Here is a 27,272-nt window from a genome sequence, read left to right on the forward strand (position 1 = left end):
CAGCAAAGATTTTCATTTGTGCAGCTATCATTTTAAAGATATTAAGAGGGCTGGTTGACCTTTGATGACCTCTAAAACATTTCTTAATATCTTTAAAATGATAGCAGCACAAATGAAAATCTTTGCTGCACAAACCAGCACAAACGTAGCCGAGTTGATTGACACCCATTTCGTCTGATTTGAAGAAGGTGGGGGGGCCAACTTCACTCAGGTCCAAGACCTACAGTGCCTAACCAAGTTAGTAAAACAATGGACCCCGGGCCCCATAAGAGTCATTAACACTTCTAGTGTTAAATCCTTCAGGCCAACCTTCGGCCCTTCTAGTGTTAACACTTCTAGTGTTAATAGACTAGACAGTTAAAGATGATATAAAATGTTCTACATAACGGGATTCTGTTTTGTAATGCTTTAAGCTATTATGGTATTAAAAGAAAAATCGGGGAATTTCAAACGATCTGCGGAGAACATTTTCATCAGACACTGAAAAACGTTTGACTCATGTGTCTCAATAAAGCTGTAAAAACCGTATTTATTTCAATTAATCTGCGAAATAAAACCCACCGTTTTATGGCTTACATGGTTAAGAAACGTGATCATGTTACGAAAATCTTCAAAAGTTTCCTCTTCGGTCAGATTTCAGTCCGTTTCCTCATCAATATGGAGAGTTTAGAGCGATGCGCGCTCCCGCGACAGGGCATGCAATTCTCGGCAGGTAAGCGTCTCTCTGCAGGTAAGCGACTCTCTGCAGGTAAGCGACTCTCTGCAGGTAAGCGACTCTCTGCACAACACCTGCTCCTTCTCTGGGTTGCCAGGTTTGGCGGGTCTGAATCGCTGCCAACAAAAATCTCCGGTTCATCTCCAAGACAAAATATGCTTCCAGTTTTTTCTTTCCTTGCTTTCTGTTTCCATCCGTTTCACTTTGCAGCTCCACTCATGTTAACTTGCTCTGTAGAAATGCTCTAGCTAGTTTGCCATCTGTTGCTAAGTGACTGATGATGACGGAGGGCTGGTGACGAGCTTTACCCAGAATACACTCGGAGACAATATGGATGATCCTCTTGTAATTTTGTGTCATAAAGTTAAATGTAAATAAAGCCAGTCATGTAGCCCAACATTTTATTCAATATTTTACACAATGTCACTAAAATCAGTCGGTCTGGTAAAGTTTTTAGCAACCATGAGTCAACAATGACCGGGGCAGCCTGCTATATAATCTACTATATAATCTACTCTATAATCTGCTATATAATCTACTATATAATCTACTATATAATCTATTCTATAATCTACTATATAATCTATTCTATAATCTGCTATATAATCTGCTATATAATCTATTCTATAATCTGCTATATAATCTACTGGGGCTCCATGTTTCATAATCCTATAGTCATCATACATGAGGCCCCGCCTTCTCCAGCTCTCACAGCTGCTTTTGAAACACAATCAATGAAATATTGACCATCATTTTGATGTGTAACGATGATTTTACAGACAGCACAAAATGCAGTGTGTGATATTGATTTTACGATTATTGACTGATGTGTTTGTGTTTTCTATACCAATAAACCTGACTGATTTATTGAGTTCAGGGTTTTTAGGTTCAACAGGGTGATATGCTGCTGTATAACCTCAGGAAACAAAAGCAGATCATAAAAACATCTCAAATCAGGTCAATAGTATCAAATGATTGATTTAATCTGCCAGTATGATTGTAATGCTCAGCTGCTACCACTAGGTGCTGCTCATGCACCAAGATGTTCCCAAAGCAACATCTTTAATAAATAACAGGAATCAAATTAAATCATAAACACTTGGTGCAGTTGGAAAATACTTTTATGAAATATTGAGCCTGATTGTGAGACGACAGCCAGAAACCAAAGACTGACGGCAGAAAACCGGCTGAAGACGAAGCCGTGCAGACTGACCTCAGCTGGAGGTCATCTGATGAAGCCGCTGAGATCTGATCCTGAAACTCGCAGCCTCACCAGAGAACGCCGCAGCCATCCAGACAGGAAGTCACAATCATCTTCTGTTTTCACATTTAAAGAAGGGACTAGTCAAAGTTTCTCCCCAGACATTTAGTGTCTGGCTCTCTCAGTTCACCAAATCTGAATCTCTTCATCAGTCTTTGAACAAACTAAAGGAGTTCCTCTAAGTTTGTTTCTCAGCTCAGTGGGTCCATAACGGAGGTCCGAACCGTCCCACAGAAACTCAGAACTCTGGACCAGAACCTGACTGACCCGACGGCCGCCACGCCTCTGCAGTCCATCGGTCAAAGTTCAAACAGGAAGTAGTTCTCCTTGTCCAGTGCAGCAGTTCATGAACTCATCAGTGTCAGAAAACGTTTCATATGAAAGTGAGAAGAGGACGAAACATTTCAACACTTTTCCTAACGCGACGTTCATCCTGTCCAGGTTAACTTGGCCCAGAATGAGGCAGAGTTCAGTCAACCAAGATGTTTCTGTTCAAATCTGCATCAAACCAACCAAACCCTCTGAGCAACCTGTTCCCCTCCTGGCCTGTGGGGGCGCTGCACCAAGAACCACTGAAGGAAACCACACAAAATCCTCCGAAGACACTGAGAGCAACTTCCTTCTTCAGCAGATGGAAACAAGATGGAGGCGTCAGATTTTGGAGGATTTATCTTTAGTCTTTGGCTAAAGACCAGGAGCCATTTCTGCTGCTAGCGCTAGGCTAGCACGTTAGCGTTGGTTGGATTTACCCAGAATGCCCTGCTCTGTAGTCCACTTCCTGCTTTCAGAGCGGTCTCTGGTCCACTTGGCGTTCACATTCAAACTGAACCCAGACGGAGGCTTGGAGGACCAGAGGTCAGAGGTCGATTAGAGGTCACACATCACCAATCGGACCTGAGTTGGACTAAAGCAAACTGGACCAAACTGTAGTTAGTGAAAGACGGTGGACTGACGGATCAATCCGGATGGTCTCCTAAAGCGTTTAAAGGCTGATGGATGGACTTCATGATTCATTCATTCATTCATTCATTCATTCATTCATTGGACAGGAGGAGAACTGCTGCGTCTTTTCAGCATGAACCAGTTTTTATTTTCACGCTTAGCAGAGGAAACTGAACATTTGCGTTTACAACTGAAGCTTCAGAGACCAAAGTGAGAAACAGTCCAGACTTCACATCACCAGGAAAACCAGGAAAACCAGGAAAACCAGGAAAACCAGGAGCTGGAGCCGCAAATACAAAGTCACACGATCAATTTACCCAGAGAATACAAAAACACATAATATACACATTTATCCACAACAGTGATGAATCAATTTTCCTTCATCAGCGTCGTTCTGTTTGTAATTCCTGAAGCAGATGCAATCAGTTCTTACTCTGCAGTGTCTTCATGTTTAGAGCAGGAACCTGGAGTCCCTCAGGGCCGAGTGATCGGCCCGTTTTATTCCCAGGCTACAAACGAATGAACAAAGCAGCAAGACTGAAATAAAACTCAGGTTTTAGAGTTAACCAGGTGTTGTACAGACTTCTGAAATCAGCGCCAAGTTTTAGTTTTACCTGAACTTCAGGTGAGGTGAATGGAAGAAGCTGCCAGTGAGGAGGGCGATTGATTTTGAATTGATAAATTATTGAAACCAGCAGAAACACTGATGTTCTTTAAATGCCTCCAAACTTTAGTTTTTCCACATTAAAACAACAAAATCCTTCCAGTTACTGTTTAATGTGACAAGCAGTGATTCCAGTCAGCAGTTCAGACATTTCAGGTCAGTGCAAATTATTTATAATTATTTATAATATTTATAATCATTCAGGATTTCACTACGAAATTAACTGACAACACCGACATGGGGGACAAAATAAAATATAAATAAAGTACAATATGACCTTCATCAGTGCCGGATGAAGGTTCATCATTCACACATAACCAGAAAAATCCTTCAGATTGCTGACCTCTGACCTGGGGGTCAGAGGTCAGACGCGCTGGTCGGTAGCATGCATGGCGGGAGCGAAGCTGCAGCCGAGACACTAAACGTCGTCAAATATCCGATTCCGAGACGAAGACATGGAGAGATAGCGTCCGCCTGCATGCCTGGAAATACAGAACATGCTGCATTATAATAAACAATAAACTGCATGATCTAGAAAATATACGTGGTTCTGGTGTGTGTGACCGAACCAGGTGTGTGTCGGACTTCCTGTTTACCTGCCGGCCTCGGCCTCCAGGCCGTCGTCTGTCAGGGCGTCGGCGTTGAAGTCCAGCGGTTCGGCGTCCTGCAGCAGCTCGACGCGGTCCCTCTCCGCCCGGCCGGCAGAGCGAGAATACTTCACCTCTGAAGACCACAAACAGGTTCTGTTAGGGTTCTGTTAGGGTTCTGTTGGGGTTCTGGTTCTGACTCACGTCTGTCCCTGCTGGACTCGGAGTAATTGGTCTCCTTCATCTCGTGGCTGCTCCGGTTCCTCGGAGCCAAGTCCTCCCTCTGGTTGCCGTAGCGCTCCTTCCACTCCTGAAACACAGACAGGCGCAGTGAGCAGTTTCCTCCACCAGAGGGCAGCGAACCGTCGTCAGGTCGGTCGTTCTTCCTCTCACTCTCCGTCGGTTCTCTCCGTCTTCGATCCGCTGCCTCTTCCTCCTCTCTGTGGAAACAGAAACCGGTTTGAGGAACGTTCTGGGTCACTCTGATTTCGGCCATCTTTACTCCGCTCTCACCGCGTCGGATCAGCTCCTTTCCCTCGTCGATGAGGTCAGAGGTCATCTCGCTGTCGTCCATGAACTGCTGAAAGCCCAGGAGGTTCAGGCAGCGCGTTCCTAGACTGAGTCAGAGCAACCAAGAACATCTTTAGAGGGGCAGCGAGTTTTCTGATAAATTTACATTTTCTACGTTATATGTAATTATTGTCCACTTATTTTAATAAGAGCAGGATCCTTTCTGATCCGAATCGATCCTTCCTGATCCTAACCAATCCTTCCTGATCCTAACCAATCCTTTCTGATCCTAACCGATCCTTTCTGATCCTAAACGATCCTTTCTGATCCGAATCGATCCTTCCTGATCCTAACCGATTCTTTCTGATCCTTTCTGATCCTGACCGATCCTTTCTGATCCTAAACGATCCTTTCTGATCCGAATCGATCCTTTCTGATCCTAACCGATCCTTCCTGATCCTAAACGATCCTTCCTGATCCTAACAGATCCTTCCTGATCCTGACCGATCCTTCCTGATCCCTGATGGTTTGGGTTTTCCTCGCCGGTCCAGCGGTATCATGGCGGACTCACCGGGTCGGTGATGAACCCGTTTATAGCTGCTTCCTGTTCCAGTTAGCATTCGCTGTTTTTGATTAGCCAGTAGGATTTGATATTTTAATATTAAAAATGTAATTTAAATCAATATTTGACTGTTTATTATAATAAAAACGAGACCCAATCATATAGATATTTAAATATCAGTGACGTGCGGTGACATCATCAGACCGCCTGCATGTTATTGTTCACATTCAGACATTTTGCTCATGCAGACGAATTGAAGGCCAAAAGACGATATGATCACGTCCCTCTGTAGCCGCGCTGCCATCGTACAATAATCCTGTTAACTCAATGAAACTGGAAATATAGATATTATTAATCTAGAGCTGTGCTGCACAGCAAAGGGGAAACCTGCTGAAGTACAAACCACCTTTTTCTCATAGCTGAAGCTGTTTCTGTCTCTTACTCTGCAGTTGTGGAGTCACAATGTCTGGATCATGAGCGCCCCCTGCCATGAGGCCAGAGAACTGCCTGCCTCACCTCCAATCTGTTCTCTGGTTTCTGATGCTGCTCAGCACAGAAACACGTTACACACACAGCTGGTGACAAAAACACTGAACATTATATTAATAAACACTGAACATTATATTAATAAACACTGAACATTATATTAATAAACACTGAACATTATATTAATAAACACTGAACATTATATTAATAAGCTAAATGATGGAAAATCAGTTCATACATTAAATGTTTTTAACCATTTTACTGGTGACATTCAGGCAGGAGGAACATGATGTCATAGAATAGCAGCCAGTGCAGTTAGTAAGAGGTTGATCAGTCCAGGTGAGGCTCAGCTGCTGCTGCTTCACCTGCTGCTGCTTCACCTGCTGCGCTTCCAAGCATTTATATGGGAAAATGCAAAAATTCAGCGATTTTGAAGAAAAAAATCATCAGAATTGGTTAAACTAAATAAAAAATAAATACTTTACAGTACAAACCCCAGGATGAAAATAGCAAAATAAATTATTTTATCACTATATATTATTCTCCATGATGGCAGGTGAGGCTCTGCACGTCACTGTTAAATATCGATATGATTGATTCTTGTTTTGGCCTCAGCAGCTGCAGGATGTTTTACTGCTGTGTGTTAATAAAATTTGACTGACTGAATGATGTCATCATCTTCTTCCCATCTGGGTTAAAGGTCAAAGGTTAAAGCTGCCGACCTGAAGTAGGTGGCGATGCAGAGGATGACGATCAGCATGGGGTAGTAGATGTAGAAGCCGTTGGCGATGAAAGACAGAACGCGCATCGAGCCCATGATCTGAAACAGAGGAAGAGCTGAGCCCGGTTCTGGTTCTGATCGTGGTTCTGGATTCGGCGGTCTCACCGAGGTGTAGGCCGTGGGCAGCTTCTGCTGGTGGGAGATGGCCGAGTCCATATGGATCAGACCCAGGAAGTTCAGGCAGAGAGGAGGAGTGAGACGGCAGAACAGCCTGAGGAGGAACCAGAGGGAGGTCAGGACAGGTTCTGGGTCAGGTCCGGTTCTGGTTCAGGACCGGTTCTGGTTCAGGTCTGGTTCTGGGTCAGGACCGGTTCTGGGTCAGGACCGGACCAGAACCCATAGTCTGAACAGGGTCAACAACGTTTCTACCTGCAGATTGTAGCAAATATTAGATTTAAAAATTTACGAAGATAAAAAACACAAACAATAAAATACAAAATATAAAATAATATTCATAAAATTACTAAAATAAAAAAATTCCAAGAAACTTTAGACATGTAACTCCAGATGAAGCGTAAGGAGAACTGCAGCGCCCCCACTGACATGCCGCTGAACTGCAGGCTGTAGGCGTCGGTCTGGTGGTGGGAGGCCAGGTAGTAATAGTTAAAGACTCGGACCCGGAACACGGTGGAGTAAACGCAGGTGCAGAGGAAGAAGATGGTGATGAAGCACGCCATCTGGTGGACACACAGCACATTACGCCTAAACCACACCCTGCACAGGAACCACCAGAGAAACAGAGTCCGGGTCGGAACCGGATCCACGGCTCCGGGTCGGGACCGGACCTGGTACACCCAGGCGTCTCACCTCGATGTACAGGTAGTTGTAGTCTCTCTCTGCCAGCTGGATGAAGACGGCGAACAGCGACAGAACGGGTCGGGTGCTGAAGAACGTGCACTCGGACCAGACCACGGCCACGCTGAACAGGGTCAGAACCACCGACACCAGCCGGTAGAACCAGCACTTCAGGAGGCATTCCCAGTACCACTCTGGGACAGAAGCACAGGCGGGTCAGCGGTCAGGGTACGTCCGGGCTCCGGTACCGGTGGGGAGCGGCGACCCACCTACGGTCGGCGTGTAGACGTAGCGGCTGAAGCGGCCCGGCGGCTCGGCGGACTGGAAGCTGTGGACGAACTGGTGGCTCAGACTGGTCTCGTTCTTGGCCACGTCCTCCAGGTGGACGGCCTGCTGCAGCAGGATCTGCCACTGGACCCGGGTCCGGTTGTGCCTCTGCACGGCGTAGATCACCTGAGAACGGACGGCGGGGTGAGACGGCGGCGGCTCCAGAACCGGGCCGGGCCGGGCCGGCGGCGACTCTCACCTGCTTGTGCAGCTTGACCAGACTCTTCTCGGTCGGGTACGAGTTCTGCTTGTCGTCAAAGTCTTCGTAGTCGTCCATGTTCCGACCCATCTTCTCCTGGTAGTCCACGGGACACTGGGGGGGTCAGAGGTCAGAGTCAGGGGTCAACTCCACCGGACCCGCCTGCATCAGGACCAGAACCGGCTGCTTACCTTCCTCAGGATGGTGTCGATGCATTTCCTGAGCGGATGGTTATACTTGATGGACTCGCTGACCTTCCTCACCTCCTGCAGCAAAACACAGCCACAGTAGAACCCAACCAGAACCAGAACCAGAACCCGGCCGAAGCCCTCGGGGCCGCCCACCTCCATCACGTCCTCCAGGTTCTCCTCGGCGTCCGCCTTCTCCGTCATCAGCTTGGAGGCCTTGAAGTAGGTCTTCATCAGCAGGTGTCCGTGGCGCGAGGCGTTCCAGTAGGAGCGCGGGATTTCCACCAGGCCGTAGCCCAGCAGCAGCACCAGCAGGAACAGGCCCCACGTGTTGGCCGCCGTGATGCCGATGGTCTGCAGCTCGTACCTGGGAGAGGGGACCGGGTCAACATTTAGGGTCAGAAGACCAGGTCAGGAAACCGGGTCAAGATTTAGGGTCAGGAGACCAGGTCAGGAGACCGGGTCAAGATTTAGGGTCAGGAGACCGGGTCAGGGGTCCGGGTCAGGATTAGGGTCAGGGGACCGGGTCAAGGGACCGGGTCAGGGTTAGGGTCAGGAAACCGGGTCAGGGGTCCGGTTCCAGTCCCGCTCACTGTCCGGGTCTCTGCCATCAGATCACCTGGACGACGCGGCATCAACATCATGTCTCAGATTTATTCCATACCAAAACAATTAATCAAAATAATCAATGAATCAGATTAATAATCGATTAATCAGCAGAATTGGTTTGTCAGAATAATTGAATATTAAAATAATTGCTAGCTATTCCAAACTACGATCAGAAGAACGATCAGAGACGAATCCCCAACCTGAGATCAGGTAGAGACTCAGAGAGGGGAGAGAAATCCCTAGAAACCTGTGACCTTTGACCTTTTGTTTGCACCGTACGCTACACTATGGAGAACCGCTCAGCTGAAGCTAAACCTGCTCCAAGCTTGACCCAAAGGTCAGAACCAGGCAGTGACCCGGGCCAGGACAGCACGCCTCACCAGGACAGGTGGGACAGAGGCCAGTCGGGATGAACCGCCACGTAGATGAGCAGCGAGCCGAAGATCAGCAGGTAGGTGCCGTAGTAGATGGCGTTCTCGATGAGCGCCGTCTTGATCTTCCCGGTGATGGAGAACCCTCCAGAGCGAGCGTACGACTGCATGAAGGGCAGCAGCAGCCTGGGAACAGCAGCAGAGGGTCAGAGCGGCTCCAGAACCGGCAGGCGAGGGCGGATCCGGGTCCAACCCACCAGGTGAGGCACTGAGAGGTCCAGTACACCACCCTCCAGAACACGGGCATGATGCCTTCAGGGATGAAGCTCCAGGGCCGGTGGCACGGCGACGGGACGGTCCTGGAGACGCAAACCAAACGTCAGCTTCCAGCAGAACGGAAAAAATAATCCAATCACCGAGATTCCAGAGACAGACTGACCAATAACACATCAACAGGAAATAAATCATCCAATCACACGCTTCCAGACCCTGACTGACCAATGAGAGTCCTGGTCAGGAAGTCTGAAAATATCAATATCTAAACAGCAACAATAAAGTCAGAAATTAGGCCAACATAAAAAGGAAAATTAAAACAAGCAAACAGCCTGGCGGGGGAGCAAGGACAGCCTGGTGGCCCGCCAGGCTGAGAATTCTCTGAGGAAACTGTTCTGCTCCAGAAAACCCAAAAAGCACCAGAGAGGGAAACTGAGGACGTTAGAAAGAGAAGCACAGCAGCTGGAAATGGAACAAATGTTGGGTCCCAACAGAACCGACGGTACCGGACCACCAGGAGGAAAACTACGCTAACGTCCTGCAGACGGGAGAAAACGAGCCACAACTGTTCATTAATATTCTCTAATCATCACCTGACTAATGTACCTTTGATGTTCTGTGTATACATGTAGGACTGAATCGATTAATATTGATTAATCGATTATTGAAATAATCATGAACTACTTTAGTAATCTGTTCATTTTTAACTGGAGAACAAACATTGAAAAACAGCCAGCAGGTGAAAAAAACAACACATTCCCGGTGTAGAAGAAGCCTGGCGGCCCGCCATGCTTTGCTAGGCCCCCTGCCAGGCTAAGCGTTGCTTTTTTAGATTTTTCTTAAGAAAGATTAATAATTGGGAAAAAAATAAAACCTTTTTTTTGGATAAATCTTTAAGCCGGATTGCAAGCGTCTCTGTTCTAGTTTATAGTTTATGCATTTAAAGCAGGAGAACCGGCCAATCACACAGCTGGCGCCGCTGCTCCACTCAAACTGGACACAGGCTGACCAGTATGGACATTTCCATCAACCCGGTGTGGGTAGTTATTTTTCTGTGGAGAACTCTACATCAAGGCAGAGTTTAAAACGAACCACGTTAAGTTGGCACCTTACTGGGATGGAATCTGTCAGACTACTGGGACAGTTTTGGGGTTTGTCATCCCCAGAGGTTTTCTGCTGGGCTGATATCTGGAGACGTGCTTCAAAAAGAAGATGAGCATCTTTTCAAAGTTCTATCAATTGCAAGCAAAAGAGCTATTACAGGTTCTTGGCTAAAGAAACTCCTCCCAGCTAGACCATTGGCAGGAAGTCGTGGAGGAGATTCATGGAAAAACTGACATCTTTACATATAAACGGAGATTCTGGTCCAAATGGCTGACGTACAAGAACAAGGAATGTTTTCTTTCATAAACATTCATCTTCATAACAACAGGAAGGCCCATCTTCCTACCTTCTGGTCGGAGCCATGCTGGCGTTGGGCGGGTTGGGCCCACCGGGCCCGGTCCGGTTGGTCGGGCTGACGGTGGACACAGGAAGGTGTTCCTCATGGTCTTCGATGCACTGCCTGTAGATGGTCTGTAGGGGGCAGAAACACAGGTTGGACCTGCTGGTTTCAGTGGGCGGCGCGGCGCCGGGCCCGGTCGGTACCGACCGTGCTGACGTCCAGCGGCAGGATGAAGACGATGAGGAAGCACAGGTACCAGGCCAGCAGCGTGCCGAACAGAACCATACGCTGCTGCTTCCGGAAGTCTCCGTAGCGATGCAGCAGGAAGAGAGCCAAGAAGAAGACCAGGACGATCTCCAGGCCGAGCGCCGCGCCGCTCATGGTGCCGCAGCGCCCCCCGCAGGTCACAGCGCCCCCCGCAGGTCACAGCGCCCCCCGCAGGTCACAGCGCAGCCTGCAACAGAGTCAAGCACACCAGAAGGACGAATCCGTCACAAACGGCATCAGCTGGATTCATCGAGGCGACAACCAACCAAAATTCATGATAAAAATCATTTACTGTGACACAAAGTCTGAACCGGTTCTGATCGGACCGGTTCTGCTCACATCAAACCAGTTCTGCTCAGATCGGACTGGTACTGATCGGACCGGTTTTGATCAGACCGGTTCTGTCAGATTGCACCAGTTCTGCTCAGATCGGACCGGTTCTGGATCGGACTTGTCCCGGTCCGTACATTTTTCTGTAACTCTGACTCAGAGAGGTTTAAGGGAACCGGGTTTAAGGTCCAGTTTGGTTCTGATGAACACACTGGACCTTCTTTCCGGACCCATCTCCTCCCTGGTTCCTGCTGCATCCTGATAAACCCAGAGAACACCAGAACCTCTGGTTCTGGATCTGCTGAGATTCTGAGTTGGATCCAGTTTAACCCCGCCCACCCGTGATGTCATCGCTGACCGGTCCTTCTGCAGTCATAAAAGGCTGAATTATTGCGTCATCAGTGAGGCTGTGACATCATCAGAGCGCCTGAATGTTACTGTTCATGCAGACGAATTGAAGGGCAAAAAGACCTGGAACCTGTTTTCTGGTTCTGATCGCTGCTGAGCACAGAAACACGTTACAAACACTGAACATTATATTAATAAACACTGAACATTAATAAACACTGAACATTATATTAATAAACACTGAACATTAATAAACACTGAACATTATATTAATAAACACTGAACATTAATAAACACTGAACATTATATTAATAAGCTAAATGATGGAAAATCAGTTCATACATTAAATGTTTTTAACCATTTTACTGGTGACGTTCAGGCAGGAGGAACATGATGTCATAGAATAGCAGCCAGTGCAGTTAGTAAGAGGTTGATCAGTCCAGGTGAGGCTCAGCTGCTGCTGCTTCACCTGCTGCTGCTTCACCTGCTGCGCTTCCAAGCATTTATATGGGAAAATGCACAAATTCAGCGATTTTGAAGAAAATAATCATCAGAATTGGTAAAGCTAAATAAAAAATAAATACTTTATAGTACAAACCACAGGGTGAAAATAGCAATATAAATTATTTTATCACTATATATTATTCTCTATGATGGCAGGTGAGACTCTGCCTCCCCTGACCGCACGTCACTGTGCGTCATACATACAGAAACAGCAGCCCTGGTTAACTGGACTGGTTCCGGTTCTGGTTCTGGTCGCCTTCATCTCTGATGAAGAAGAGTCTTCAGCTGACAGGGACGCACTGCGCATGTTTGGTCTCAGAAAAGGGAAGCCCAGACTTCCGGGTGACTCGGTGATGTTAGCTGTGAGCCTTAAGCCCAGATGAACCGAACCGAACCCGGAATCAACCCAGTCACAGACAGTCGCTGGTTCTGGATCCGTCCAGATGAGCCCAGCCAGCTGGGATTCCGTTCATTAACCGGTCCGAGCAGAACCTTCCAGAACCATCCGGAACCACCCAGAACCCCCAGCCGGACCAGCGGAGACCCTCCGCCTCGCTCAGGTCTCGGTCTCTCCGCTCCACATCCTCCGCTGACGTGTCCCCTCTTACCGCGGAATGAGTGGCGCTGTGTCCGCCTCCAGAGGCTCCTCGGCCGGTCACGCAGCTCCCCGCGCCGCGCTGAGCGGATCTTCCACCGAGTTCACCGACACAGTCCGCGGTTCTCCCGGAGGACATCAGCGGAGCAGCATCCCGGTTCTCCAGGACGGATGGTGACGTCTGAGCAAAACAACACAGCTTCTTCTTCTGTGGTACGCAGCAGGGTGGGCCGTCTGCGCGCATCACTGCCCCCTGGTGGTTACCACGGTTCTGGTTCAGAAAAACGGAGCTGGTCCTCCAGAACCCGGTGGTTCGTTCTGGTCCGGTGCAGAATTACTGCACTCTGATTTATAAAGGTGTTAAAAAATAATCCCTGTAATCCCAACATGCTACCTGGGAGCTCAGATTAAAGATGATAATCTGGCTGGTTTCCAGTGACAGCAGGACTTTTGTCAGGGTCTGGTTCTCCAGCGGGGAGGCGACAGCTGACAGGAAGTCCACTACTACTACTACTACTACTACTACTACTACTACTACTACTACTACTACTACTACTACTACTACTACTACTACTACTACTACTACTACTACTCAGTGTTGTATAAAGTACTGAAATCTCAGAGTCAAGTAAAAGTATAAGTACCTCTCCAAAATATGACTTTGGTAAAAGTCCAAGTCACTGACTGAAATGTTACTTGAGTTAAAGTCTTAAAGTATCTGAAACTTCTTGTACTTAAGTATGGAAATCACTGTAAAAATGGATAAACTCAAGTAATGTAATGAAAAGTACAAGTAAAAAGTAAAACAAAGCAAATGCAGTTTGAATGACATTTTTTATATTTTGGTAAACTTGTCAAATACACTTAAAATAATGTACACAACCAAGTGCAGGCAAAATTAAACCTGCTAATAAATTGTTCCAGTTTTAAAGAGTAGCACATGTTAATGGTTTGTGGTTTTGAACTTGCATGCCTTTCCTATATTCGTTAAATTTAGTCTAAATTGCTATCGCTATGGCTTCTGTCCCCCCTTGAACAGAGGAGTCTAGGTAGCCTGCTACAGTCAACATTAGGCCTAAGCTAAATACACCACGTATGGAACTGAAACAATGCCAAACAAAGTTCATTTATACAGGTAACGTTATGCTCAAGATTTCACAATAGTGCCTAGTGACCAAGCTATAGTTACTGAAACAGGAGGATTATAACCATTTCATAAGAAGTTACCTCGATGTGTTTCTTCAAGTTGGACGGGGAGTTTTTGTAAGATAGAATTTCCACATCTTTGGGCAGGAATAACATAAACTGCATGCGGTACGACGAATCTTTAACACCCACGAAAGAGTATATTGTGTTTAAATAAGGCCATGGGCTCTCATCACCAGCTGGTGGTTCCCCTGGAGCCGTGTCCGACGTAGTTGCAGTCGTTGTGGTCTCCGTCTCCTCCTCCATGTGGCTGCTGCTGATTGCGAGACTTGCTTTGTGTTTAATGGGAGAAGCGAAACAGGTGTATCCTATTGGAGGTGATGAACAAGCCCAGGCAAGTAGGCTACCGACTTTGTTCGGTAGCCTACTTGCTACTTGCTAATCAGTAGGTGGGGTCAAAACACTTGCGTTTCTCTCTCTCGCTTTTTTGTAACGAGTAACTAAACCACACATTGAAAATGTATCGGAGTAAAAGTACGCAATTAAGTTCGGAAATATAGTGAAGTAAATGTGAAAGTTATCAAAAATTTTCATACTTTAGGAAAGTATGAAGTACTCCAAAATATACTTAAGTAAAGTAGTGAAGTATTTTTACTTCGTTACTATACAACACTGGTACTACTAGTAGTACTAGTACTTCTTCTTCTCCTCTTATTTCAGATTCCTGCCTTCAGCTGCTGGAGACTCTGGAAACCAGAGGGACTGAAGTAGACCTCAGAGCTGGAACACACTCCCTGAAAACCCGATCAGAACCTGACTAGGACCTGATCAGAACACAATTAGAACTCAACCAAAACCCGACCAGAACCTGAAGGTTCCTCTGAAGCTGCAGTTTGTAACTTTATTAAATACTACGTTTGTTTTCCATATTTTTAAAATCTGCCTCCATGTTGTTGTGACGTTATGAAACAGATAACCTGTTGATCCGTCTCCTCTTGACCCAAAACCACCAATCAGAACCAGGAGGCGGGGCTTAGCACTGTCAATCATTCTCATGTACATGCTGCTAAATGTGCTAATGGAAACAACTTACAGTTGCAGAAAAACTGTTTATCTGCCATCATCAGTGGCTATGCTAACTAGCCTTAGCATTCCTTACAGGCTATGCTAGCTGTGGGGAGGGGCAAAGGGGGGTGAACTAGTTTCTATTATTCAACAAAGTACATCAAAGCTTTTGTAAAAGTTTTATTTGTATGATAGTGGAAATCAAACGACTGACAGAAGAGCAGAGTCCAGGCAACAGCTGACACCCCGCAGGTTCAAAGGTCACAGTCCGGACGGGAGCTCCCACTCTGATCCAGAAGCAGGGACCAGGCTGGCGCCTCGTGTCGCTTTCTGGAACAAACATCAAGATCCATGAAAACAACACAAACACAGGACCCACACAGCAGAACCTACTGGATTTTGACTAGGCCGTTCTGTTCTCAGCTGCTTCCCCACAGCATGATGCTGCCACCACCATGTCTCACTGTGGTTATGGTGCGTTCAGGGTTATGTAGAGTGTTGGTTTTCCACCAAATATGGAGATCAAGAAGCGTTTCAAAGTGGGGGCCGTGGCCCCTCGGAGGGCCACCAGGGGGCGCTAGAGGGGCCCCAGAAAGTTGGAGGAAACATGAGAATAAAATCCAAAAATTAAAAATGTTACTGAAATATATTTTTAATAGCAAAATCTACTGTTTTTTGATCCTAATTATAAAATGTAATTTTAAATAACTTGTGATGCTCATCTTTCTGAGTGGCTAGCTGCTGAGCGGCCCGGCGGGTCGGCGGCCCAGCGGGTCACTCAGAACTTCTGCTGCTGAGATTCTCTGGGTTTGTGTCTAAAGATCTGTGAATATTTGAAGCTATTTTAAGATTCAGATTCTGCTGAGAGAACAAAACAAACAGGCTGCATGTTGAACTTTGACCTCCTCATTAATGATCTACAGAGCCGCGGTCTGTCAGCTGATCCAGCAGCAGGCGGGGGAGGGGGACTGCCGATGGTTCTGGGTTCAGTGTTCTGGTACCGCTCTGATCCTGAATGACATTTTCCTTTTAATTGATCCCAGTTATCAATCAATGTATTAATTATTCAAATGAGTACAAAACGTTTCTATGGAAACGCAGCAGAGCATGGAGTCACTGACCATCACTCCTCCAGGCCAGCAGGGGGCGACAGTAGAGAGGAAAAACTCTCCTTTAACAGGAGGAAAAATCCAGCAGAACCAGAACCAGAACCTGGCAGCAGAAGAACTGAACCAGGAGATTTTAGTTTTAGTTTGCTGTGTGGGTCCACAACATCCAGCAGTTTAGTTTTAGTTTAGTTTAAGTTTAGTTTACTTTAGCTTTGTTTAGTTAGGTTTAGTTTAGTTTTAAATTAGTTTAGTTAGTTTTAGTTGAATTGTAGTTTTAATTTAGTTAGGTTTAGTTTAGTTTTAGTTCAGTTGAGTTGAGTTTAGTTTAGTTCAATTTAGGTTTAGTTTAGTTTTAAGTTTAGTTTAGTTTGGTTTAGTTTTAGTTTACTTTAGCTTTGTTTAGTTAGATTTAGTTTAGTTTAGTTTAGTTTAGTTTAGTTTAGTTTAGTTTAGGTTTGGTTTGGTTTGGTTTAGTTTAGTTTAGTTTAGTTTAGTGCTCTCTGCCCTGTCAGCGTTGCCTCAGCAGGATGTTCTGTTTCTCACTGCTGTTATGTAAGAACTGTGGAACAGAACGTTTGGACCGACCCGCTGGTACCGACCCACTGGTACCGACCCGCTGGTTTATTCTGTCAATATTTGCTCAGGTGTTAGTCCACCTGTTGGGTTCAGGAGGGGAGAGTGCCGGTCGACGACCTCTGACCCGGACCTGCTTCCTGTCCTGCTGCTGATGAAAACGCTCCACAGTGTGACTCAGGGCACGTACTCCAGAACCAGAACCAGAACCCGGGTCCAATGAGCTCATCGCTGATGATGTCATCATCTGCAGCTGACCTCATCAGCTTCATCACAACATCTAAATAAAAACGTTTTAGCAGCAATTCTTCCAACAAATTTAGAGGAGAATCAGGAAAACTTAATTTCTGTTTTTATGATTATATTTTAGTTCAAACGTAAAAATTATAAAAACGTTTGGAACTAAAGTTTATTTACAAATCAAAGCAATTCTGCAGTATGCGCTGTGACACCACAAAAAAGCTTCGATCTGGTTCTGGTTCTGGTTCACTACCAGAACCAGAACTGTCCCACTGGGAAAGAGAACCTGAACCAGTCACAGAACCCGGTTCTCCAGCTGGAATAACCTGGAGGAACCTGCAGTCCAGCTGCTGCTCCTGTTTTTACCAAACGAATCCAGAAACCAGGCGACTCGTTGCAACGCTGCAGATCCATGTCTACATTTAACTTCCACATGAACAATTCTTCCTATTTGAAATCTAAAATGTTGGAAAAGTAACTCAAAATGAAATTCTGATGACTAAACTAAACCAAGCAGAGTTTCCAACCTGAAGGAGGTCAAAGGTGAAACGTTCCTAAAGAAATGAAAACACATTTTATTCTGGTCTCACCAGGATTTATCTTATTCTGTCTTTTCTATGAAAACATTAGTTTTCTTTGAGCATAAATATATATTTGTATTTCTGAACAAGGATAATATTTTTCAAATAACTTAAGAGTTTTTTCAGATTAAATATTTATGTATTAATGAATTTGTGAACATATTTTAAGTCTATAAAAAGGTAATTTGATGTTTGGGATGGAAGAGCTTTAAACTGATCGTTCTTCATGATCTGGATTAAAAGTTTCCTCTCGGATCTGAAGGACAGTTTGGCTCCAACTTTCATGATTTCTGGTTGTGATTCTCAGCTTTAAACTGTTTATTATTATTTATTCATAAAGTCATTCTAGACTTTCATTTAGTAAAAGTTGATGGTGTTTTGTGTTTCTGCAGTAACAGAAGCAGTGAAACGGATTTATTCAAACTGAGTGGATGATGTGACGCCAGAGGTGGACAGTAACTAGTTACATTTACTCGAGTACTTTTACTAGAGTAAAGTTATCATGCAGCATCTCTTCTCTTACTGGACTAAAACTTGTGTCTGTTCCACCTGAGTCACTTCACTGAATGAAGAATTCACGTTTTAACCTAAAATGCAGACCTTCAGTTTACGTCAAAGTGAGACCTCCTGTTTCTGCAGCAGCTTTGTTTCTCTAGTGTTCCTGTCCACTCGGGCTGCGTGGAAAACAAGCTGGGATCAAACCACAGGAAGAACTTCTCCACATTAAATATAGGAGCTTCAGGCCTAATAAGTTTTATATTGAAAATGTTTTAATTGTTTCTTTTGCTGAAAACTTGATATTTTGTCTTTGTTGTTTTTTTAGTCTTTACAATATTAAACTTCACAGTTTTATATTTTTGCCTGTTTCTGACATCAGTTTTAAACATTAAACCGGAAGTTATGATGAATTTTCATAATCACATTTTTGACAACATGCAGAAGTTTTAATGCTGGAGCCGCGGAGTGAGGAGTTCAAGGAGAACCTCAGAACCGGGCAGAACCAACCTGGACTTCCAGAACCTCAGCAGAACCATGGGCTGATCTCACTGCTGTGGTTTTCTATGACACTTTGTCCTTCCACTGAACTTTCCATTCATACAGCTGGACAGCAGTTTGTTTTAATCTGTTTTTTAAATATGTGATGAATTAATGTGAAATAAATTAATTTTTCAAATTTTTAATTTTTCTATAAACGATGCAAAGACAAGTTGGACCGTGTCTGGTCATATTGAGGAGCTTCATGAGTTCATTTATCCAGAACCTTCCAGGTTCCTCCAGGTTTTTCCATGTTATCCCAGGTTCCTCCAGGTTTTTCCATGTTATCCCAGGTCCCTCCAGGTTTTTCCAGGTTCCTCAGGCCGGGCCCAGCCTGCCCCTCCTCCACAGAAAGCAGACCGTCTCTCCGGTGATCACTCCGCCTGCGCGCGCCCTCATTGGCTGCGTGGACGTTTTCACGTGGCGCCTGCGTGGGTCTTTGAAGTGGAGACTGAAACGTGCAGCGGCTCCTAGTTGCTCTGTGACAGCTGAGAGGGGCGGCAGGCCCATCAGGTGTGTCGGTGGGGACGGAACCGCGACCCGGCAGATGTTTCTCCGAACCTGCTCCAGGTAAACCTCCGCACCGAGGCCCTGCGGCCTGCGCAAACTCTGCGGATTATTGCGCTGCGTTGTTTGAGCAGAACTAGAAACAACAGATCCGATTTAAACACCGAAAATCCGGACAAACATTCAAGAAAACCGAATTTCCGGAGCCGCAAGCTTGAATTGAAAACGGCCAACAGACAGAACCGTTAGTTGGTTCTGCTGCTGCTTGATGAACGAATTAAGTTTGATTCAATATTCCTGCTGCTTTAGCCGCAGTTTAACGGGATGCGGTTGTTTTTTACGCACCATCCGCTCTCAGCGTTAAAACTGCAGTTTGCTGCAGAAATCCGGATTGATTTTGGGTCCGTGAAAGGTAGCCTGGTTCCGAAGCGGTTCCGGCGTCAGAAAGTGGTTCAAACAGCAGGAAACGGGTTTTAAAGGCAGCAGTGAAACGAAACGCGCTCATGCAGACATGAAGCGAGAGATCTGAGCGCAAACACCATGAACAGCTCAGACATGGAGGATGCGCCGCTTTGTTTCGGAGGTTCTTCTGGACCGAGCAGGCTGGATTGGTTCTGGACAGGAAAAGTCTGAGCTGCGGCTCCGCAGCGGGTTTTCCTGATGTGGGTCAGATCCACGCAGAGGAAGTCGGTCACGGACACCAAAGTTCAAACTCAAGATGTGCCACTCGGTCCGGATTCCGACCCGGTGGGTTTTTGTTTTTAACGTGTTTCCTGTTTTTAAAGGTCCGACTCGTTGTTCGGTTCAGAATCAGATAAATGAACTTAACGAAAAGAACGATCCGGTTCAGGCTTCTGGTTCAGTTACTGTTTCAGATGTGATGTTGTGACTTCCTGTTGAAAATCTTTAGTTTTGATTTTAAAAAGTGAAAGTTGTAGTTATGAGGAAGGAACTGATAACTTTCCACTTGGATCCAGCTTTGAAATGTCTTTGTTCTGATTATGGATCCAGTCGGGATCCAGTTAGGATCCAGCCAGGATCCAGTCAGGATCCAGTTAGGATCCAGTCAGGATCCAGTCAGGATCCAGTCAGGATCCAGTTAGGATCCAGTCAGGATCCAGCCAGGATCCAGTCAGGATCCAGTTAGGATCCAGCCAGGATCCAGTCAGGATCCAGCCAGGATCCAGTCAGGATCCAGTCAGGATCCAGTTAGGATCCAGCCAGGATCCAGTCAGGATCCATTTAGGATCCAGTCAGGATCCAGTGAGGATCCAGTTAGGATCCAGTCAGGATCCAGTCAGGATCCAGTTAGGATCCAGCCAGGATCCAGTCAGGATCCATTTAGGATCCAGTCAGGATCCAGTCAGGATCCAGTCAGGATCCAGTCAGGATCCAGTCAGGATCCATCGATCCTGATTTTCAGTGGAATTATTTTTATTTAGTTTTTGAACCAAAATCAGACTCATGAATCAAAATGTGGCAGCAGAGAAATGACTTTGACTAGACATTTAAACACTTTATATCCATTTGGACTCTGGCTGGTTCTGCTGTGCTGAACCAAACCGACCCGGTTCTCCTGCAGGATATTTGCTGCTTCAGCCGCCTGAGGAGATGGATGTGATCTGAAAGAAGCCAGAATGGAGGAATCAGGTTGTTTCATATTGTTTGTGGTTTTCAAGTGAAGTCGGATTTGAGATGAACTGAATTTACTTTCCGTTTTCATTCTGATCAGGTTTTGTGGATCCGGTGCAGCACTTTGGTCCAGTTAACGGCTGTTTTTAAAGAGCTTTCTAAATCAGTTGACATGTCGGCACAGCAAAAAGTTGAGTTTTGGTGATTGAACTAGGACCATCGTGGGTTATGTAAGCCGGTTACGTCATGCCACCGAAGGTGTGTCTCCACGGCAGCAACCAGAGCCAAACCGGGCCAAGCGGGTCACAGCAGTTTGCCCCAGAAACCAGACCTGATAAGAGGCAGCAGGGAGCCAAGCTCTGAATATATTCAGTTCAGTTCCCAGTTTAATCTACATAACCGTTTATTTTATATCAGATATAACAGAAATGAGATGAGAGGAATAAATCAAACCCAGCGCAGTCAAAGTCCGTTTTGTTTATTCTATTAAATAAATTTCTGGTTTTATCAGAATGTTTTAACGTTCCAAGATAAAAATAAAAAACACTACGAGGTTTGGAGTCTCTTCAGATTAGAGCTACTGGTTTCCCCATTGACCCTCTGAGTTGGGCAACTTGGCTCATTTAACATTTATCACAGTTTTCCAAGACTTTACTTGTTTTTTAGACCATAGCTGCTGCAGCGCAAACAGAGTGGATCTGATTTCTCTTAGTTTCATAATCATGTTCTGGACTTTGTCATGAACATCTGATCTCCTTCTGGACCAACGGTGGAAACGCAAACAGCAACCAGCCAGGATCAAATAACAGGATATCAAGCTCATTCCAGGCTTTATGTGCACAATTTCAAACATTAAAGACAAAATATTCATTTTAAATTCACTGAAATTTGTGAAAATTTGTTCAAAGTGAAAGACTTTCCTAGTGAAGACGAGCAAACATTGTGCTGACCCGGTTTCACTGGATATTTGATCAAACCTGAAACGGCTTCAGATTGAAGTTTCTGGTCTGAGTGTCAATAATGTGGTTTAATCCACAGCTGGAACGAACCAGTTAAAGTTTGACTTTCTGCGCTGAACGTAGAGCAGTAGAGCTCCCTCTCATTCAGGAATCTTTCAGTTTCTGGCTTCAGGTGCAAAGAAGTTCTGATCAGAACCAAAACATCACAACGTGGATCTGAAAGGAATAATTTCCGCTCCGCAACGTCTTCTGACTCTTTTACTTTATTTTGCTCCTGCTGTTGTCAAACATACTTGGTAGAAACTGTTCTGTAAAGTTTTTACAGCTGTAAATAATACAGTCACAGTTATTGATCTGAAGACATCGATGATCTTCATTGGTTAATAATTGAGCAGAGAATAATTGAGGGCTGGAAGGCCCGTCACATGGTGCTTCTCGGCCCGGTTGGTGTCGTGTGAGCAGAAACCTCCCAGAGGAAACATGGCTGGTTTATCAGCCAACCTGGTCATGGTGGTGACCTTGCCGTGACCTTGCTGCATGTTGGTGGTCATCTGATTGTGGTGTCGAAGGATCCCGTCTCGGGTCCCGTCCTTGACCCGGTCCTTGGTTCTGGTGAACTGAGTCTGTGGCGTTCTGTTTGGTTTATATTCGGAGTTCTGACTCAGAATCACTAAATTCATCTCATGTAACTGATTTAAAATCTTACTTTGCTGAGGTCACAGCTGTTTACATTAAAGGCAGAGAAACATTTTAAATACTGTTTGTTTCCTCTTTCTTTAAAATTTAGAACCAAAGTGGAGAAAAAAGTTCACCTATAGATGGATTTAAAAAAAGTTGAAGTTTTACATGCATGGAGGTTCCTGTGTGCGTTCACAGTCTGCTGTTGGGATGGCGGAACCAAAGAGCTTCTGGGAAACCCAGAAGGTCAGCGTGATGATCAGATTCTGCTGATCAGTATCCGCCAGATCAAACGAGATCAGCGGATCCGCTCTGAGCGCCGGACTCCTGCAGCATCAAGTCTCTACGTGACACTGGACTCGCAGTCCTCTGACCCCCAACACTCAGTGGTTCTGTTGGTTTAAACTGCCTCTTCTGATGGATCAGTGGTTGGATTTCATGCTAGATCATTTTCTACCATGTTGCTGTTCCTGAAAACACACATGAGGATCTTGGCAGTTGCTGTTTCATATTCAGCATGTCAGATTTTTGTCCAGATATTCAGCATGTCAGATTTTTGTCCAGATATTCAGCATGTCAGATTTTTGTCCAGATATTCAGCATGTCAGATTTTTGTCCAGATATTCAGCATGTCAGATTTTTGTCCAGATATTCAGCATGTCAGATTTTTGTCCAGATATTCAGCATGTCAGATTTTTGTCCAGATATTCAGCATGTCAGATTTTTGTCCAGATATTCAGCATGTCAGATTTTTGTCCAGATATTCAGCATGTCAGATTGTGTAAACCAGATATTGCTGCGTACGCGTGTTGTTCCCTGAGGTTAAATGAAAACGCAGCCGGTTGAATGTGACGATTAGTCAATCAGAAAGTGAGGCAACGGAAACACGGAGGAGAATCTAACGTAGACGAGACGCATCAACTGCCGTGACGCAGCAGGAAGCCCGGTGGACATTGAAGACGTATTCTTTTAAAATTGTCTTTTCTCTGTTAAATGTGGTCTATAAACATCCAGTCGGCCATGTTTGTTTCCTCTGACATCACGTTTGATCTGGAGAGGTTTTCATCTGAATGTTGAGTGAAACTGGGTTGTGTGTTGCATTGACCAAACCGTCCTTAGAGCTAAAATTGTCCGACAGTCTTAAACTCTTATTCCCTTCCAGATCAGAAAACGCTGAAACCGACCAGCTGTTCGGTTCTTGACTCCAAGAACAGGTTGGAAGTTCATTGGGGGCATTTGCAGAAAGTTTCTTTGGGGCGTTCCCCTCCGGGTGGTGTCGGGCCCCTCTCTGTTTGTGTTGCAGTGGGTGGTGCGGGTCCACAGCAGGGTTTCGGTTTTGAGTGCAGATTTCTGTTAACCTAAATGCAGAGACTTCATTGTTCTCTGTTTGCACAGCAGTGTCCAAACAATGCAGCTTGTTTTCTCTGATGCCTCCTATCGGCGCTCAGCTTTCTGCTGAAACTCGAAGGTTTTCATTGACGTTGCAACCAAAATATGCAGCAAAACCTCCTGAGAAAATATGAAATAATCCATTTATCCTCTGCGGTTGGACGGGTGGTAGCAATGAAATGTTTTTGTCCTGAATCTTTGTGTGTTTCTCATGAACTGTAGAGATGAACTCACTGAATTTGGGAGTGTTTTCCAGGGCCAGAATGTGGCCCCCCACACCTGTAGAAATCCCTTTGGTTGTCTTGACCAAAGAAAACCAATTGCTTTTTGCCTTCATTCAAAATCTGAATGAAGACAAATTCAGATTTTCAATTATATTTTTAAAGTCTTCAGATTGGTTGAAAGGACTTCTAAAAATTGATTTTAAATTCAACTTTTTCTTTTTCTCTTGAGAAAATTGAGTCTAGAACCGAATACAGCCAACTTTTCTACAGGCAGCATTGACCAGATGTTAGGAAACCGACAGATGTAGCAGGATCCCAGCGCTGAAACGAGAGCGGTTCTGAGGAGCAATAACCTTTTGAAGCTCTCACTCGACACTAACGGTCTGACTTCTCTGTGTTTCAGTGCTCTGTTCATGTTTCCTCCTGAGCCCGACATGCCGATGGACGTGACCATACCCCTCTTCCTGTCCAAGGAGGAGTTCGTCTTCACCACACCCTCTACGGTACAGAAGTCAGTCCGAAGCTCCTGCCTGAGGTTCCAGCACACAACCTGCGTCAACAAAACTGAGCCTGAAGATGGCGCCATCACCAACAAAGACACGAAGAAAAAGAAACGTGTTACGTTCGCCGACCACAAAGGTCTGTCCTTAACGAAGGTGAAGATCTTCTCCAAGTTCACGGATCCCATAAAAATCCCTGTGAACATCCAGGAGATGCTGAGCGCCAAGCTCACGCTGTCGTCCACGGAGGAGGACAAACTGGTGCTGGATTTCACTCAGCCCTCCTCAGACTACCTGCTATTCCGGCAGAACCTGGAGCAGAACCTCGTGAGCCTGGAGCACTGCATGCTGAAGGAGAAGGCCTTTGCAGGAACCGTTAAAGTAAAAAATGTATCATTTGAGAAGTCTGTGATAGTTCGGGTGACCTTTGACTCGTGGAAAAGCCACACGGATGTCGGCTGTGAATATGTGAAGGACACGTACCCGACCTCGTACAGCGACACCTTCTCCTTCGAGGTGTCTCTGCCCGCCGAGATGTGGCCCAACGAGCAAGTCGAGTTCGCTGTGTGCTACAAGGTGAGCGGGAACGAGTACTGGGACAGCAACCAGGGTAAGAACTACCGCATCGTCTGGTCCTACATGAAGAAAAACCGCCACTCGGACTCATCACAGTTTGGGATCCACTTCGACCGGTACGGCAGCCCCACCTGTTCACACGGGCTCTTCCCTGACTGGCCGAGTTACGCCGGCTACGAGAACATCGGGCCTTACTACTGAACATCTGATGTCTCAGTTTTTAATTTGCACGTTGTCAGTGATGACTGGCTTGTTTTAAAATGGTTTCTGTAATGTTGGGTTGCTCCTGAAGTCCGTTTTACTGTCGATGCTGGATCACACTACAGACCTGGTCGGGGTCCGGCTCGACAGGTGTTCTTTACCTCATCATCCTCATTCCAGATCAGATTTTAAACCTGCTGTTGTAACAGGAGCTGTAACTAACTGACCAAACCTTCACCAATAAGCCTTGAAGTTCTCAGGTTTTAACCTTCAGAGGGACGATCTGAGCAAACCGGAGCTGCTAACAGGAAGTCCAGTTGTTTTTTATTCACCGGTTAAAGATCACCACGTCACAGAGCACCTGAGGTGTCCTGCTGCCACTTCTGCTACAGGGAACATTTTTAAGCTATTAACTCATTTATTCTCAGAAAGTTTCGGGTTCAGGAAGAAGTTGGTGTTGGGCAGCGGACTGGAAGCTGAACGACATTCCCTGGAAGGATCAAAATGTCCCGGTTTCCTGGTCTAACGAGTCTGGATCAGAGTAAATTCACTTCTTTAGCTCATTTGTTGTGAAGTTGTCTTTGTTTTTGAACACAGTATTAAGACATCACAGATATGCTGATGATCCCAGATTGTTCCTGTAGTTGGTTTTCCTTCCTGTGAGGTTTCTTTCTGACAGTTTAAACATGGTTGCTGGCCTGTAATGTTCAGTGATGTGAAGTTTTTAATGTTCTGCTGTTTGATTCAGGCGGTTCCTGCGTCAGCTGCAATCTGCTGCCAGAAGGTTTGTGTCTGTGCCGACAGTCTTGTTTTATCAGCGACCTTGAAAAGTGACAAAGTTTCTTTATTTCACCTTAATCTGTGCCGTTATTGTGAGAACAATCAGAAAATATTAACTTGGACACTTTTTCTTGAAAGTTGACTGTGAGGAGTTTAAAGTTTTATAGTTCTCAGATAGACAGGGCCGTAGTCGCTGTTTGCTTCAAAGCTATGCAGAAATTTGCACATCAGTAAATGCAGTGAGAAAAGCATGAAGATTGTTTGGATCTTTGGTTTCTAAAGAGGAGTGAGGGAAACGGAGGCGGTAACTTTCCCCGCTCAGAAAACAAAGCTTCCTCAGCTTTCAGTGAATCTTTCTGCGCACAAAACCCTGAAAATAAATAAGCTATATTTCATTTAGCAGTAGTTTGATGAGCCAGTGTGTGAGTTTCTGTTTTAAGTGTGTGTGTGTGTGTGTGTGTGTGTTTGGCCTTGAGGCATCTGCTTTCAGGGACTGAATGACTCAGAAGTCATTTTTAACAAAAGGTTAATAAAGTTCTGCCATGTTTTACTCATAAAGATGAAATTCTGTCTGTGACAATAATCTGCTGTCATCAAAAGAAGAACAATAAAAAGTATATTTTTATCCTGACTGGTTGGTTGGCTTCTTTTTTACATAAGTCAGATTAATATCTAAATTAATATTTAAAAGTATCCTGATAAAGAATTATCACAATACTTTTTGAGATCAGAAAATGTTCCTTAGCTACTCATGACTTCATGTTTTATGGTTTTGTATCATTAAGCTTTTTTCATTTCCTTTTATGTTATAATTTTACAACAGATTTTTTTTAACATGATCTTTTATTCTGGTGATTTTCTAATCGTTTCTCCAGCAGGGGGAGCCATATGCTGACGTTATGTGACGTAGAGCTGCATGTAAATGAGGAGGCGGACCTGGACCGGGACAAAGTCTCTGTGGTCCAAATCTGTCTTTAAATTTCAATAAAACAACATCAGGGTTTTGATTCAGAATATGAAAACAGATTACTGTGAAGTTTTTGGTTTAAAGTAATTAAGGTTTGGCAAACAGCTTCCCCATGATTTACAGGAGGCTGGTGCAGCGCTGCCACCTTGTGCTGATGGTCAGTTATGCTTTTCTATCAGCAAATACACTGGGGGAAAAATATTAGACAAACACTTGAAATTTAGTTTTGAAATTTCTAAAATAAAGCAAATAATGGCTAAATGTAATAACAAACAATTTAAATGGACAGTAAGGCAGGTTGGCAGGTTAAAACCCAAATTTAACAATGACAATCCAAGAAAATCTTAATAAA

The 27,272-nt window shown here is 45.1% G+C and overlaps 2 protein-coding genes and 1 long non-coding RNA gene across 3 annotated transcripts; 1 reads left to right on the forward strand and 2 right to left on the reverse strand.

Annotated features, from left to right (window-relative positions):
• Positions 1–3,037: 3,037 nt before the first annotated feature.
• lmbrd2b (LMBR1 domain containing 2b) lies at positions 3,038–12,930 on the reverse strand. The gene is made up of 18 exons (XM_032569201.1): positions 12,772–12,930; positions 10,922–11,168; positions 10,721–10,845; positions 9,255–9,356; positions 9,007–9,183; positions 8,174–8,384; positions 8,021–8,095; positions 7,830–7,943; positions 7,573–7,756; positions 7,316–7,497; positions 7,052–7,185; positions 6,614–6,719; positions 6,450–6,547; positions 4,683–4,786; positions 4,563–4,609; positions 4,374–4,479; positions 4,179–4,305; positions 3,038–4,064 (listed from the first exon to the last, which is right to left on the reverse strand). The coding sequence occupies exons 2-18, from the start codon at positions 11,093–11,095 to the stop codon at positions 4,001–4,003; spliced, it is 2,130 nt and encodes a 709-aa protein (XP_032425092.1). The 5' UTR covers positions 11,096–11,168; positions 12,772–12,930; the 3' UTR covers positions 3,038–4,000.
• Positions 12,931–15,136: 2,206 nt separating this feature from the next.
• LOC116723989 (uncharacterized) lies at positions 15,137–18,323 on the reverse strand. Its single transcript, XR_004340092.1, has 2 exons — positions 18,073–18,323; positions 15,137–15,299 (listed from the first exon to the last, which is right to left on the reverse strand). It is a non-coding gene; the product is annotated as an uncharacterized LOC116723989 (long non-coding RNA).
• Positions 18,324–18,518: 195 nt separating this feature from the next.
• Positions 18,519–26,584, forward strand: ppp1r3b (protein phosphatase 1, regulatory subunit 3B). Its single transcript, XM_032569230.1, has 2 exons — positions 18,519–19,077; positions 24,300–26,584. Exons 1-2 carry the CDS (start codon positions 18,668–18,670, stop codon positions 25,171–25,173), a joined length of 1,284 nt encoding a protein of 427 aa, XP_032425121.1. The 5' UTR covers positions 18,519–18,667; the 3' UTR covers positions 25,174–26,584.
• Positions 26,585–27,272: the final 688 nt, after the last annotated feature.

Source organism: Xiphophorus hellerii, chromosome 8, assembly GCF_003331165.1.
Source record: "Xiphophorus hellerii strain 12219 chromosome 8, Xiphophorus_hellerii-4.1, whole genome shotgun sequence".
In the NCBI taxonomy this organism is placed as follows: domain Eukaryota; kingdom Metazoa; phylum Chordata; class Actinopteri; order Cyprinodontiformes; family Poeciliidae; genus Xiphophorus; species Xiphophorus hellerii.

Bases quoted from the DNA above. Each gene is read 5' to 3' on its own strand.
- ppp1r3b (XM_032569230.1), top strand. From the start codon at position 18,668: ATGCAAAGACAAGTTGGACCGTGTCTGGTCATATTGAGGAGCTTCATG. The intron at 19,078-24,299 runs GTAAACCTCCGC...TCTGTGTTTCAG, and splicing joins TTTCTCCGAACCTGCTCCAG to TGCTCTGTTCATGTTTCCTC.
- lmbrd2b (XM_032569201.1), bottom strand. From the start codon at position 11,095: ATGAGCGGCGCGGCGCTCGGCCTGGAGATCGTCCTGGTCTTCTTCTTG. The intron at 10,846-10,921 runs GTCGGTACCGAC...TGCCCCCTACAG, and splicing joins TGCCGCTGGACGTCAGCACG to ACCATCTACAGGCAGTGCAT. The intron at 7,186-7,315 runs GTGAGACGCCTG...TGTGTCCACCAG, and splicing joins ACAACTACCTGTACATCGAG to ATGGCGTGCTTCATCACCAT.